Below are 14,295 nucleotides of genomic sequence, written 5' to 3' on the forward strand. Positions count from 1 at the left end.
TGATTTTGATTTAATTCAATTATTCATGAATTACAAAGGTGTACTCACTTATATAGTGTGAGGTTAGACAAACCTTTTTAACAGTCTTTACATTCAAACTCACACTCAGGTTACACTATCCTCATAAGTCGACTAAAACGCACACGTCTAGTTCTACTTATATGATGCCCCTCAAACTCACCGGGAGGAAGAAACAATTGAGTTTGCTGAGCAAGAAAGAGATTTGCAGAAAAGAAAGGCTCTTAATGAAAAGATCCGCAATAAGCTAATTTGTACACAATCAAAATGGAAAAAAGAAAATTCTAGAGTTAATTCCTATATGGCCCCCTACTTTGTGACCAGCTTCCTTTATGGCCCTTTTTTTCGTAAATTCAAATATGACCCCCTATTTTTATGTAAATGGCGTAAATACCCTTCCTAATTTCTAAATAAAATATTAAAAACATATTTATTTCCACCTCACCTCTCTCTCTCTCTCCACCTCATCTCTCTCTCTCTCCACCTCACCTCTCTCTCTATCTCTCTCCACCTAACCTCCCTCTCTACCTCACTTTGTCTTCTCCGATTAAGTTCGCCGGCCGGAAAATTTTCCGGCCGGCGACCTTAAAAAATAAAAAATAAAACTCTCTTCTCTTTGTCTTCCCCGGCAAGGTCGCCGACCGGCATAATTTTCCGGCCGGCGACCTTAAAAAAAAAAAAACTCTCATCTCTCTCTCTCTCAAAAGATTCCGGCGAAGGGGTTACCCTTCGCCGGAATCTGTTGAACCAGACCTTCAGATCTGAAGGTCTGTTCCGAGCAGACCTTCAAGGGTCTGTTCGGAACAGACCTTCAGATCTGTTGAACCAGACCTAAAGGTCCGGTTCAACAGATTCTGGCGAAGGGTAACCCCTTCGCCGGAATCTTTTGAGAGAGAGAGATGAGTGTTTTTTTTTTTTAAGGTCGCCGGCCTGAAAATTTTCCGGCCGGCGACCTTGCCGGGGAAGACCTTGCCGGGGAAGACAAAGAGGGAGAGGTTGAAAGAGAGAGACAGAGAAAGAAAGGTGGAGAGAGAGAGAGAAAGAAAGGTGGAGAGAGAGAGAAAGAAAGGTGGAGAGACATGTGAGGTGGAGATAGAGGTGAGGTGGAATGTATTTAATTTTATTTTGAAAAATTATAAATAGGAAGGACAATTAGGACATTTACTTGAAAATAGGGGGTCATATTTGAATTTATGAAAAAAAGGGGCCATAAAGGAAGCTGGTCACAAAGTAGGGGGCCATATAGGAATTAACTCAAAATTCTATCATCCATTAAGTAGATTTATACACAAATTCCTAGCTTATTTGTTTTAGCATATACTAATGATTTATCTATAAGCATCAACATGAAATCAACTATCCAAAGATCGATGAGATTCAAGCATTCAATTCACTTCACACCATTGAACATGTATAAGAAAAGAAAATTTTAATAACAAAGAAGTTTGCTAAGCATCCTTCTTCAATGATACTAAAAGGAGATAGTTGATTTTGAGAATCAAAGTCATCTAATTTTTCCTCCTCCAATATCTATTGTAAGTATATCTACAAGCTGAAATACAAAAGAGTCCAATATTCTAAAGATATTTCTCAAGATGGACAGACAAAATTAAATATGGCAAGACAAAACTTTTTTTTTTATATGGATTCCAAGAGTCGTTACATTCAATATAATATGGATACATGATGAATAAATATATGAACTGAATAAGTTCATAACTACCATCATTAAAACACAACCCTAAAGGCCATATGCGGACTCTGAACACAGTCAGAGGGGCATGGACCCCCATAGATTCCACTTTCCACCATCAAATTGAATATATATATATATATATATATATATATATATATATATATATATATATCTGGATTTTTAGAATAGATGCACAACCAACTGATCAAACAGTTATTGGCATCTCTTTTCTTGTTTCCATGTCATATATACTGATTAAAATTCATATTACTATAATAATCCATTCGTGGTAAGGATTGAGTTGAAGATAAATGGAATTGAATTCAATACTTTCCTCAACAACTTACAAATGAAAACAATAAATAGTCATTTCTTACAAACAAATAGAGCAAGCATATTATTTGCAAGGAAAATTGGATAAGCGCCCCCAAGATTTGCTTTAGACAGACCCTCCATAACCAATGTACATTTGTTATGGGGTTTACCATAGCCAAGTCGGGGGCGCCTATACCATTTTCTTAGATACGCTATTTACGAAGATCCCTTTAAGCTTGACCATGAGTCGTCAACTGAACTTGACCACCAGACTTCTTCTTTGACGCTCTCCAGTCAAATTTATCAAACAAATCATCCATTTCTTCAAGGGTTTTACCCTGAGTTTCCGGTAGGAACGTATAAAAGAACACCCATGCCGCCGCTGCAACCCCGGCGAAAAGTAGAAACCCACCACCGGTTGTGATTGCATGTGATAATGAAATGAAAGTCATTGAGATTATGCCACTTGTCACTCTATTAACAGCTGTTCCTATACTACAACCTTGAGCCCTTAATTTCATTGGAAAAATCTCTGAACAATAAACCCAAGCTATGGGACCAAGTCCTATAGAAAATGTAGCAACAAAAACAAAAACCATTGCCACACTCAAAACAATCGCCCACTCTAACACTGGTTTTGAACGATCGACGATCGTTAATCCAATTCCTAGTGCCAAGAGTGATATTACCATTCCTCCTACACTTGTTAGTAGTAACGGTCTTCTTCCAAATTTGTCAAGTAGAAAAGTAGCTACTAATATGCACGAAGTTTTGACAATTCCAACGGCTACGGTTGCCATTAGAAGTTTAGATTGTGTTGTGATTCCTGCACTCTTGAAGATCCTAGGGCTATAAAGAACGACCGCATCAATACCCGCTGCTTGTTGGAAAAAATGTATACCAACTCCTGCAATTAAAACACGTCGAACACTTGGTGTAGGATGAAGTAGAAGTTCTTTCCATACAGCCTCTTCGTTTTTTTTCTTCGGTACAACAATAACATCATCATTCATTTCTTCAGGTATACCAGCAGCTGCTTTGATATCTTCAAGTCGTACATCGGCTTCTTCAGCTGAATTAGATGTTTTATTTAATACAGCTCTAGCATCACCTAGTCTTCCCTTCATAACTAACCAACGTGGCGACTCAGGCATAGCAAGTACACCGACACCTAACAAGACAGACGGAATCACTCCGATTCCAAGCATAAATCTCCAACTCAAATGTTCAGGTAGTCTTGCAAATCCATAATTTGATACGTAACCTAATAAAATTCCAACATTGATAAATACTTCAGGAAGAGAAGTTAAGAACCCACGAGACGAAGGAGGCGCCACTTCAGCCGTATAAACGGGGGCGATTAGGAGAGCATAACCAACACCTATTCCAGCTACAAATCGGCCTACCATAAGGAAAGCGTAACTAGTAGCTAGTCCCATCAAAACGGCACCCAAAAAGAAGATAACCGCAGCAAATACTATGGTGAATCGACGTCCTATTAAATCGGATGTTTTTCCAGCTAATCCTGACCCAACCAATGAATAGACGTTAAGAATACCCACCAAGATTTCGATTTCTACATCATTTAGTTTTAGATCATTTTGTATGAATATTGCTGCTCCACTCATCACACCAATATCTATTCAACAAAAAAAAAAAAAAAATAATCTTATCGAACAAAATTATCGGTTAATTGAATATCCTAGAACAAAAATTAAATTAAGAAAATTACAATACATTCTTACCATAACCAAGTAAGATAGAAGTCATGGAGGCCAAAATACCACAAGCCAAAGCAAATTTGTTATGCTTGGTTTTTTCGGTGGATGTCGTTATGGTATCCGAAGACAAACCATTGCTCCCGCCTGCAACCATCTCTTAGTATTCCCCCTATTCCTAGAGACAGACCAAAAAAAATCTAAGCACTTGAAGAAATTGGAAAGGTTGACATAACTACAAAATGAAAATGTTGCATTATTGACAACATTCGTATTGCGCAAAGAAACTATCGTTTGAAAACGTAAAAGATACGAGGACGAAACAAGATTGAGCTAATTCCATACGAAAATTCAAATATTGAGTTTTTTCTGCTCAATAAACAACCCCAAGGAAAAGAATATAAAAAAATTTATTGTTTAAATAATTTTTCAAAACAAAGAAGCTAGTAAATTACTGTGAGGATACAAAATCTCTCTAATTTTATGAACTCTGATTATTATTATTATGGAGAAGAGGTATTAATTATCTAATACTAGTAAATTTCTCTAATGAGATCATAATTAAGAAGGTACTAATAATGTGGGAAATTTATAATACCTAAGAAGAGAAAAAGATTAAAGCAACTGATAGAATTATACCTTTACAAATTAGATAGGCTAATAAATCAAGAACTTAAAAATTGAATCCAAGAACAAAGAAAAAACTATGATAGGAAGATGTGAATTGAAATAGAAAAGAGAAACATGAGGAGATTAATTTTACCAATTCATATAAATATAGATTTTTGTGGTACATTTCAGTGGATTACCATAATTTTAGGTGATAAACAATAAAGAAAAGGATAGAATTACGGATTACAAAGTCATAATTTTGCTAGCTAACACTATTAGATAAGATTAACTAAAAAATAACTAACTAAACAGATGTCTTATAGTTGTTAAATAAATAAACATATATAAAGGGGAAAAGAATAAACAGTCAGAGAGAAAAAAGGAATTCTTACTTATCTTGCCAGGTAAATAAGAGAGAGAAGGACAAGAAAAGTGATATTACAAAAAGTAATGATAGGGAACAAGAAAAACTAGACAGACTCTAGACATACAACCTATGTAACTTGCTCACGATACGTGTTTTTGATGATTCTAATCTACTAAACAACGAATAATGGAAAACCACATAGGATGTATGTCTAGAGTCTGTCTAGTTTTTCTCGTTCCCTATCGTTTTTCTATTACAAAGAGTAGAGTAAGTAAGAGTCTTGTTGACAAGTCTGAGTTTATGAGTTTTCAGTAAGTAATTTTTATAAAAAAAATCATACTATTATTGCTACTCGAGTTAGTAAACGAAATCATTTCCGTACTTTTAGAATTATTTGATAAAATAGTATGTTATTTATATTGGTGTAAGATTAAAAAAGAATTCGGCTCCCGACTCAGATGGGTACTCCCCTTCTTTTACCAATCGAACTAGGATACAGTCAAAGAGGACCTGTCTAAGATGATCAACAACTTCTTCCATACCACTCATCTCCCCCCTATCTAACCACACCCACATCTGTCTGATCCTCAAAACCAAAACCCCCCAAAACCCGGGCGACTTCAGACCCATCAGCTTGCTCAACACCACATACAAGATCATCACTAAAATCCTGATCAATCGTTTGAAAAGACTGTTGTCGGATCTTATCTCTCCCTTTCAAGTTGCCTTCATTCCTGGTAGACAAATCACCGATAATATTATCATGAGCCAGGAACTGGTTCACTCTTTCAAGAAACTCCGCGGATCCAAAAGCTACTTCGGCCTGAAACTCGATATGTCTAAAGCTTTTGACCGTATAGAATGGGAGTTCCTCGAGAATGTCATGATCAAAATGGGCTTCTCCAACCATTGGCTCCGCCTCATTCACTCTTGCATATCTTCTTCTTGCATGGAGGTTCTTATCAACGGTCGCCCCGGTCCAACCTCCAATGTTAGCAGGGGCATAAGGCAAGGAGATTCCCTATCTCCTTTCTTATTCTCTATAGCCATGGAAGGCCTGAGCAGACTCCTTGAAAACAATAACTCCCCCAATCAGTTCGTGGGATTCCCCATCCCTGACTCCAACATCACCATTAAACATCTTCTCTTTGCGGACGACTGCATTATCTTAGGTCAGAATTCCCTAGAAAACATTCACCATCTAAAACAGATCCTCCAGACCTTTAGTGCAGTCTCGGCCAAATGATTAACTATGCAAAGTCCACCGTCTTCTTCTCCAAAAACTCGCAGCCGAAATTCAAAAGGATAATCATCTGTAATCTCAAAGTGAAGCAATCATCTTCCCTCGACAAATATTTGGGCACCAACCTGATCATTGGGGCCAACAAAACCCAAGCTTTCTCCTCCCTCCTTTCCCAAATTCAATATAAACTTGCTAAGTGGCAGACTAATCTTTTATCCCAAGTTGGTCGCTCAGTGGTCATTTCCACTATTGCAGTGGTCGTTCCCCAATACCAAATGCAATGCTTCGCCCTTCCCAAAGGTATAAGCAACCGCATCAAGACCCTCCAAAGGCCTTTCTGGTGGGGAAAATCCAAAACAATCCATACAATAAACTAGTCCTCTATTTCCCTTCCTCGCAAACTGGGGGGCCTCGGCTTCCGCCTCCCTCACTTGGATAACAGAGCTTTTATGAGGAAATTGACTTGGCGCATATTCAGGAACCCTAAAGCCCTGTGGGCTAAAATTTTGAAAGCCAAGTACGTTTCCAAATCTCCAAAACCATCCTTTCGCAACCCCCATCACTCTTGGATCTGAAAGTCCATTGGCAAACACTTCCCTCTTCTCTCTGGTCTGATCTTCTTGGATGTCATCAGGGCACGCACATTGAAAGATGCCACGATTATTGGACCCCGGATCACCGTCCGCTGATCCCTAACACTAGAAACATCAACCTGAATTAGGTGGCCCAACTCATACATCGTGATACGTGGAACATAAACTTAATTTACCAGTGCTTTACTTACGAGATTGCTAATAATATTCTTAGTATTAACTTGCAGGGACACAAAGAGGATTCAGTTAGATGGCCCCTAACAAAATCAGGTAAATATACGATCAGTTTGATGTATCATAACCTGAGACTCACAGGCTCTACTAATCAATACGAGGTTGTGAACTGGAATCTTATATGGAAGATAAATACAACACCCAGAATAAAGCTTTTCCTATAGAAATGTTGCACGAACAACCTACCAGCACGCAACAAGATAGGTAAATATATTGGTAATAATTATAAATGTATATATTGTGACAAGAATGAAACCATAAACCACGTGCTACTACATTGTAACAATGCTAGACCGATTTGGTTTTACTTTCATATTCGTACAGATAATATAACCAATATCAAGGATTTGATTCTTAGTTGGAAAGATATTGATGAGGATTTAACTAACCTTTATGCTAAAATTTTATGGTTTATCTCTAGAAGTGAGATGTGAGAAATGCTTTTCGGAGCAATCTCAAACCCCAATGCAGGTTATTAATAGAATCAAAGCAACTCCAACTAAGCTTACGACATGTTCAACCAATTTGGACAAGCAGAAGAATCAACCGAAGTGGACTCCACTAATATCTCCCTTCCTCAAAATTAATGTTGATGCGTCAACCAAAGTGGCAGAAATGGCCGGCATCGGCTGTGTTATGCACGATGAATCAACACACTTCGTTATAGCTTTATCAGAATCAGCCAGAGGTCAAAATCCAGCAGAATGTGAATGCTTAGCCATACACGGCGATGCTCTGGGCAAGCGATTTAAAGATCGAGCACCTCCACATAGAAAGCGACAACCTTAATGTGATTAGGCACCTTCACGACTCAAGTGTCTCGGTTCAATGGCAATCAATCAAGATTATTGACAACATACTGCAGCTCAAAGAGAAATTCACCAACATCATCTTCTCCTACACTTCGAGGCAAAATAACAAGTTGGTTCTCTCTGGACAAATGGAGCAGGAAAAACGGGCAAAAGCGAACGTGACACAATCTACAAGAGTTAATTTCATGTTGTTCTTAGTTTTCTTGTTTTTCTCTTCAAAAGAAAAAAAAGTTGCTTAGTAACACCTACAGCAAAAAAATGTGATATTTAGCAATTTGGCTAAAAAGAAACAGGGTCATACATACCTATTAGTTTTACCTAGAAAAATAAACCTTTGAGCAACTTACAGTTTTTGAGAAAAGTGGCACTGACGGGTGGGGGTTTTTGAGGAGAGAGAGACTCCGTGCTGACGTCAGCCACATCGAAGTCACCCCTCTCCTTTCTCCCTCACTGAAAACCCTAATTTGCACTTTAGGCTTCGGCAGGAGTACACCTTGAAGCAAGCAACAACATTCACCTTATTAAGGGGTAATAAAGATCACTTTTATCGAAAATTAAACAACCAAAGAGATTAACCTGCAAGTAGACGAAGACCAAGGAGCTTCTTCTCGTCTAGGGAAGTAGCAAAGAAAGGATATCCAGGCAAATCAAGGTAAGATTCCATACCCTATATCTATTTTACATCTGGCTTAATTTTCTTGGATTACAAACATGTGTAATTAAGTAGAGATTCAACCGAGTAAACTCTTCGACTCCCCCTCGCATGCGCCGTAACTGGAGTGACTGTCTAGGTCATAAACAGGTTGAGTGGATTTACACTCCTTTTACAAGTGTTGGAGATCTCTAGAAGATCTCCCTTTTCTCCAGACGAGTGTAACCTCTTGAGATTACACGTGGTCTGAGGAGACGGAGAGATGTCTAAGAGGAGAAGAAGGAAGAGACCCATCATATTCTTTAAAGTTCACTTCTGTCTTCTTCCCATCTGCATGTCCTTCCTAGTTCGAAGAGATATATTCTTCAACTTCGTCTTCTTCTCCCTGGTCACCCTTGTCATGTCGACTCACTCTTCTGATCTGAACCTCGAAGACTTAACAAGGAAAATGGCTGTTCAACTTAGTCTCTCAGAAGGAGGAAACCTCACCATATGCTATCCTAAACCCTCTGAAAACAAGGATCTCATGGAGATCTCATCTGGTTTCCTAGCTCGTTTATGTTGTAGGTATGATTATGGAATAGGGTTCATTAGATAACATCTCTCAGGCCAATCCAGATTCTTTAGGGAATGTAGAATAACCCCCTCTGTTACTGGTCATAATCATTTCCTAATCAAACCTCGAAACCTCACTGTTTTGAACGAGATTCACCAAGGTAGACCATGGATTATTAAGGGTTATCTGGTGGTGATGCAGGAGGTCGAATTTACACTTAAAGAGGTCATTCCGGCACTCATGCTAGAGCCCATGTGGTATAGCTTCTCGGGTCTGCCTTCCTCTATCCAGAATAGGCAAGATTTAGAGCTTATTTTCTCGTGCATGGGGTATATCATCCAAATTCAGCCTAGGAATTTTAGCTCAGGATCCAACTCCACCATCAGAATCCAATTCATGTACGACGTGAGGACTCCTCTCTTGGCCACTCTCAACTCCATCTTCACTGACAGAGGTAAGCCAGTGAACTTTAGCTATTATAAGTTTCCTAAAGCCATCTGTCACAAGTGTAGAATAGTTGAGCATCCGATTCCTCCTTGTGTGATACCTCAACCTCATGCTTTTGGTAATAATATAAAGACTCAGCCCTCTGTTCCCCTCTCCACTGAAACTTGGGCACTCTCTGTGGTCACGTCTACTGTTGCTAATGATATGATGAATCCTCCTATTCCTCCTCATGAGATTTTTCAAGGGAGAGGAAAGAGGAAAGATCTAGACATGATCATGGAGGTAAAAATTGAAGAGGATGTCAGGAGGAAGTCTAATCTTAGGAAAGCTTTTGAGCTTGAGAAGATGAAGGATGTTTATTTGATGGAGAATCAAGTTGGGTGGTATTCTGGTCAGTCATCATCGTCTTCTTTTCACTCTTCCTCCATTCCTCCAAGCTGGTTCTCTCCTCCCATGGAGTCCATTGACAGCCCAGAAGAACGACGTAGGCATCTCTTTGTTGATACACTCATGGCATCTCCTGGTTCAGCTAATGAGACTAGAGAGGAGGGGGATCAAGATTAGTTTACTCGGTTGAAGTTTAATTTCTTGGTATTTTTGTGCAAGTTTAATCAGGTGTTAAGTTAGTTTATTTTGTTATCTTTTGGTTTCTGTCTTAAGCATCTAATATAAGATAGATGCTCTTTTGTTCATAATCTTTGTAATGATCGGATTCTATCACTGTTTCAGTTAACGTATGTAGCTAGTACCTTTAATCTTAAGTTGTTTTTATCTCTTCTGGTTGTCTATTATATTAGGTTAATTTCTCTCCTTTAGTTTTAATATTCTCTTCTTGATTTAAGAGTTTTATTGTAGAATCAGCATAGTCATTAGTTTAGTTAGTTAGCTTATTCATCTAGGTTTTATTTTGTCCCTTTTCAGTAGGTTTCCTTCTTTAATCTAGTAGTGAGGGCCTTAAGTTGGATCATTTGTCACTAGTTTCTTAGAGGTAGGGGTGGGATTAGTACGAGGACTGCCTTTAATAGTAGGGTCTGTTTATCCCTTGGGCCCTAATGCAGAGCCCACCAAATCAGTGCCCCACTATCCTTAGTTGGATTGTTAGAGGGATAGCCCAATTCCTCACTAAAAAGCATCTATTGAACTTAATTAATAAATATAACCCGGATATAATTTTCCTAGCGGAAACTAAGAATAGAGCCAACTTAATTAATAAACACATAAAGCTTCAAAAATGTTATAGCAGTCACTTTGTTGATCTTAGCAATAAAGCGGGAGGCCTTGTAATGTACTGGAACACTACCATTTTATACTCTGATAATAATGTGATACATGCTAATATTGTCAACTCTAACAATAGTTTTAATACTTTTATTACGGGGTTTTATGGCTGTCCTTATCACAAGAATAAACTGAAACCTTGGAAAACTCTTATCAACCTTAAAGTAGACAAGAATATGCCATGGACGGTCATAGGAGACTTTAATAGTGTCTTAGATAAAGCGGAGAAAAAAGGTGGCTCCTCAGCCACAAACTCTCACTTAGCTAGGATCCTTTCTATCATCAGTCAGCTGGAACTTACAGATATGGGATTCAAGGGGAGTCCGTACACATGGAGTAATAAGCAATTTGGCGAGAAACTGATCCAAGAAAGGCTAGATAGAGCTCTCTCTAACTTTCATTGGCTCCAGACTTACCAATTAGCTAGTATTACTCATCTAGATTTTGTGGGATCGGATCACCTTCCCATTCTACTGGCTGATAATAATAATATTTATAGTAAGACTAAACCCTTTAAATTCATGCGTACTTGGATGAATCATCCAGATTGCCATGATTTCATTGCGGAGAAATGGAGTGTCAATCAGGACATTCAAGGGAAGCTGAAGAAGTTGAGTAAGCACTTAACAGTTTGGAATAGAAAGGTTTTCGGTAATATAGATAGTAATATTAAGAGCTTGACCGAAAGAATCAATAATTGTAGCAATAAAGAGGAGCTAAATAGGTTGAATGAGCAGCTGGAACAATTGTTCCTTAACCAAGAAAATATCTGGAAAGAAAAATCCAGAAACAACTTTATTACGGTGGGTGATAAGAATACCAAATTCTTTCATTCACAGGCCATTCAGCGTAATCGCCAAAACAAGATTAGGGCTATTAAAGATAGCAATGGAGACTAGCAGGAGAATATAGAACATATTCAAGACATTTTTACCACACATCTTTTAGATATTAATACTTCAGACCACACTACTACAGCACCTAACATTCTCTATCTTTTTCACCCGATTATCTCCACTCTACAAAATAATAAACTTAATGCCATACCTGATGAATATGAGATTAATAATGCTATTAAGGGTCTTAAGAGAGAAGCGGCTCCGGGCCCCGATGGTCACCCTCCTTTTTTCTTTCAAACCAATTGGGATACTGTCAGCCCTGATATCCATCAACTGGTTCACAATTTTTTTCTCTCCGCCTCTCTTCCTGGTGAAGCCAACCACACACACATCTGTCTTATCCCAAAAACGGCTACACCACAGATCCCGGCGGACTACAGGCCTATTAGTCTCCTGAATACTACTTATAAGATCATCACTAAAATTCTAGCTGATAGGTTCAAAGATACTCTTAACGACATAATTACTCCGGTTCAGGCGGCTTATCTTCCGGGTAGACAAATTTCAGATAATATTATCATTGGACAGGAAATAATACATTCCATGAAAAAGATGAAAGGAGCGACAGGATACTTTGGATTGAAACTAGATATGTCCAAAGCTTTTGACAGAATTGAGTGGAATTTTTTAACAGACATTATGAAGAAGCTAGGATATTCGGAACATTGGATTAGGATGATTAATACGTGCCTTACTACCTCCTCTATGGCAGTTCTGATAAATGGTCATCTCGGACGCACCTTTTATCCGACCTGAGGTATTAGACAAGGTGACCCCCTCTCCCCTTTCCTCTTTATTTTAGCTATGGAGGGTCTAAGTAGATTGTTAGCAGCTAATCAGGACCAAGATACTTTTAAGGGGTTCCCTACTAATAATACGGACATTACCATTTCTCATCTTCTATTTGCTGATGATTGCATTATCTTCGGTCGAAACTCCTTGGATAACATTCACATACTTAAAAGCATTCTTAAGACTTTCTGTGATTCTTCAGGTCAGATGATTAATTATAAGAAGTCTAATATTTTCTACTCTAAAAACTCTCATCCGAAGTTTAAGCGTATTATAATGCGCTCTCTGAAAGTTAAAAACGCGTCTCCTTCAGATAAATACTTAGGGGCGCAACTCTTTATCGGAGCTAACAAACAAAAGGCTTTTAAGGATATCCTCCAGCAAATTAAGAATAAACTAGAGAAATGGAATTTTTCATTCCTTTCTCAAGCTGGGCGCACTATTGTTATATCAACAATAGCAGCTGCCGTACCCCGATACCAAATGCAATGCTTTGCCATTCCTAAAGGCATCAGCAAAAGCATTACGACTATTCAAAAGTCGTTCTGGTGGGGTAAGTCTAAAGACATCTGTACGAAATCGTGGTCGTCCATTTGCCTTCCTAAAGCCTAGGGAGGTTTGGGTATTCATCGTACTGAGCTAGACAACTCAGCAATGCTCAGTAAATTAGCCTGGAGGCTTAAGGCGGAACCTAATGCTATGTGGGATCGGTTTCTGAAAGCTAAGTATTTTCCTCGTACAGAGTCCCCAGGTCTTGTAAAATCCCATCACTCTTGGCTATGGAAGACTATTAGTAAACAGCTATATCAGATTGAAGATTTAACGACTTGGGAGGTCCATAATGGTAATCAGATTAATATTTGGTCAGATAATTGGATCCCAGAAAATAAACTTCCGCAAAATACAAATAGCGAAATTCAAATAACGAAGGTGGCACAGTTAATTAATAATAATAGATGGGATGACGAGACCCTTAATAATATATTTGATCACCAGACACAAAACCTAATCAAATCAATCCCTATTTGTACGGTAGGAGAAGACCAGCGGATGGGGAAACTAACAAAATCGGGTAAATTCACAGTTAAATCTATGTATAATTACCTTTGCACTAGTATGAATTCCCCCACAATTTTTAATCCAAATTGGAAGTTTATTTGGAATCTCCCTAATGTTCCTAGAATTCAAATCTTTATATGGAAGATCTGTACTAAAGCCCTCCCAGTTAGGAAGAGAATCGAGAAATTTATCAATAATAATCTTCTTTGCCCAAATTGTAATGAGATTGAATCTATAGAGCACGCACTCTTACATTGTCCTCTAGCTAAGAATATTTGGTTCTATTTTAATATTATCTCAGAAAATATTGTGAATTTGACAGAATGGATCTTTTCATGGGAACACACCCCTCAATTTAGCGACGCGGCTTATCAAAACCTTCTATCCACTATTCTGTGGATAATATGGAAAACTAGATGTGATCATTGTTTTCAATATGAAATTACTGACCTCTCCCATATTATCAGAATGATCTATAACTTTCCTAAAAAGGTGCTTTTAAATAATAACAAAAACAAACCCATACAAACTAAATGGAATCCTCCAGAATATTCTTGGTTGAAAATTAATGTAGATGCATCGTTTATTAATGTGAATGAAATAACAGGTACTAGTTTAATTATTCATGACGCTGGAGCAAATTTCATAGAAGCTCATACGTCTATATCCTGGAACAGAAATAGTGAAGAAGGCGAGGCTGTCGCTATTCTAAATGGCCTTCTCTGGGCGGCTGAACATAACTATAAAGGTATCATCATAGAAAGTGATAACATTAATATCATCCGTCATATACAGAATTCCAAGCACGAGGTTCATTGGCAATCGCGAGTTCACATCAAGAAAATCCATGAAATCAAAAACCAGATTAATAGAGTGAAATTTAATTACATTAACAGGAAATTTAATACGCCAGCGGACAAGCTCGCGAAGCGGGCGAGGAAGAAGAACAAATCTGAATCTTGGAGTAGAATTCCTTTCTTTTTAGTTCCTTTGTACTGTAATAA

The 14,295-nt window shown here is 38.1% G+C and overlaps 2 protein-coding genes across 4 annotated transcripts; one reads left to right on the forward strand and one right to left on the reverse strand.

The window, feature by feature from the left end:
- Positions 1–2,015: 2,015 nt before the first annotated feature.
- On the reverse strand, positions 2,016–4,627 carry LOC147537565 (polyol transporter 5-like). Of its 3 annotated transcripts, none has more exons than XM_086643740.1 (3): positions 4,557–4,627; positions 3,775–3,925; positions 2,016–3,668 (listed from the first exon to the last, which is right to left on the reverse strand). In XM_086643740.1, the coding sequence occupies exons 2-3, from the start codon at positions 3,902–3,904 to the stop codon at positions 2,260–2,262; spliced, it is 1,539 nt and encodes a 512-aa protein (XP_086499866.1). In that variant the 5' UTR covers positions 3,905–3,925; positions 4,557–4,627; the 3' UTR covers positions 2,016–2,259. The 3 variants fall into 3 exon arrangements, with proteins under 3 accessions (XP_086499866.1, XP_086499865.1, XP_086499864.1); XM_086643739.1 differs by having other exon boundaries at positions 4,511–4,622; XM_086643738.1 differs by lacking the exon at positions 4,557–4,627 and adding an exon at positions 4,387–4,516.
- A 5,919-nt stretch (positions 4,628–10,546) lies between these two features.
- On the forward strand, positions 10,547–11,440 carry LOC147537566 (uncharacterized). The gene has a single exon (XM_086642802.1). The coding sequence runs from the start codon at positions 10,547–10,549 to the stop codon at positions 11,438–11,440; it is 894 nt and encodes a 297-aa protein (XP_086498928.1).
- The last annotated feature ends 2,855 nt before the right edge of the window (positions 11,441–14,295 follow it).

This window comes from Eschscholzia californica, unplaced genomic scaffold (genome assembly GCF_041429995.1).
Source record: "Eschscholzia californica isolate CP2 unplaced genomic scaffold, dmEscCali1.0.p SCAF_5, whole genome shotgun sequence".
Classification (NCBI taxonomy): Eukaryota; Viridiplantae; Streptophyta; class Magnoliopsida; order Ranunculales; family Papaveraceae; genus Eschscholzia; species Eschscholzia californica.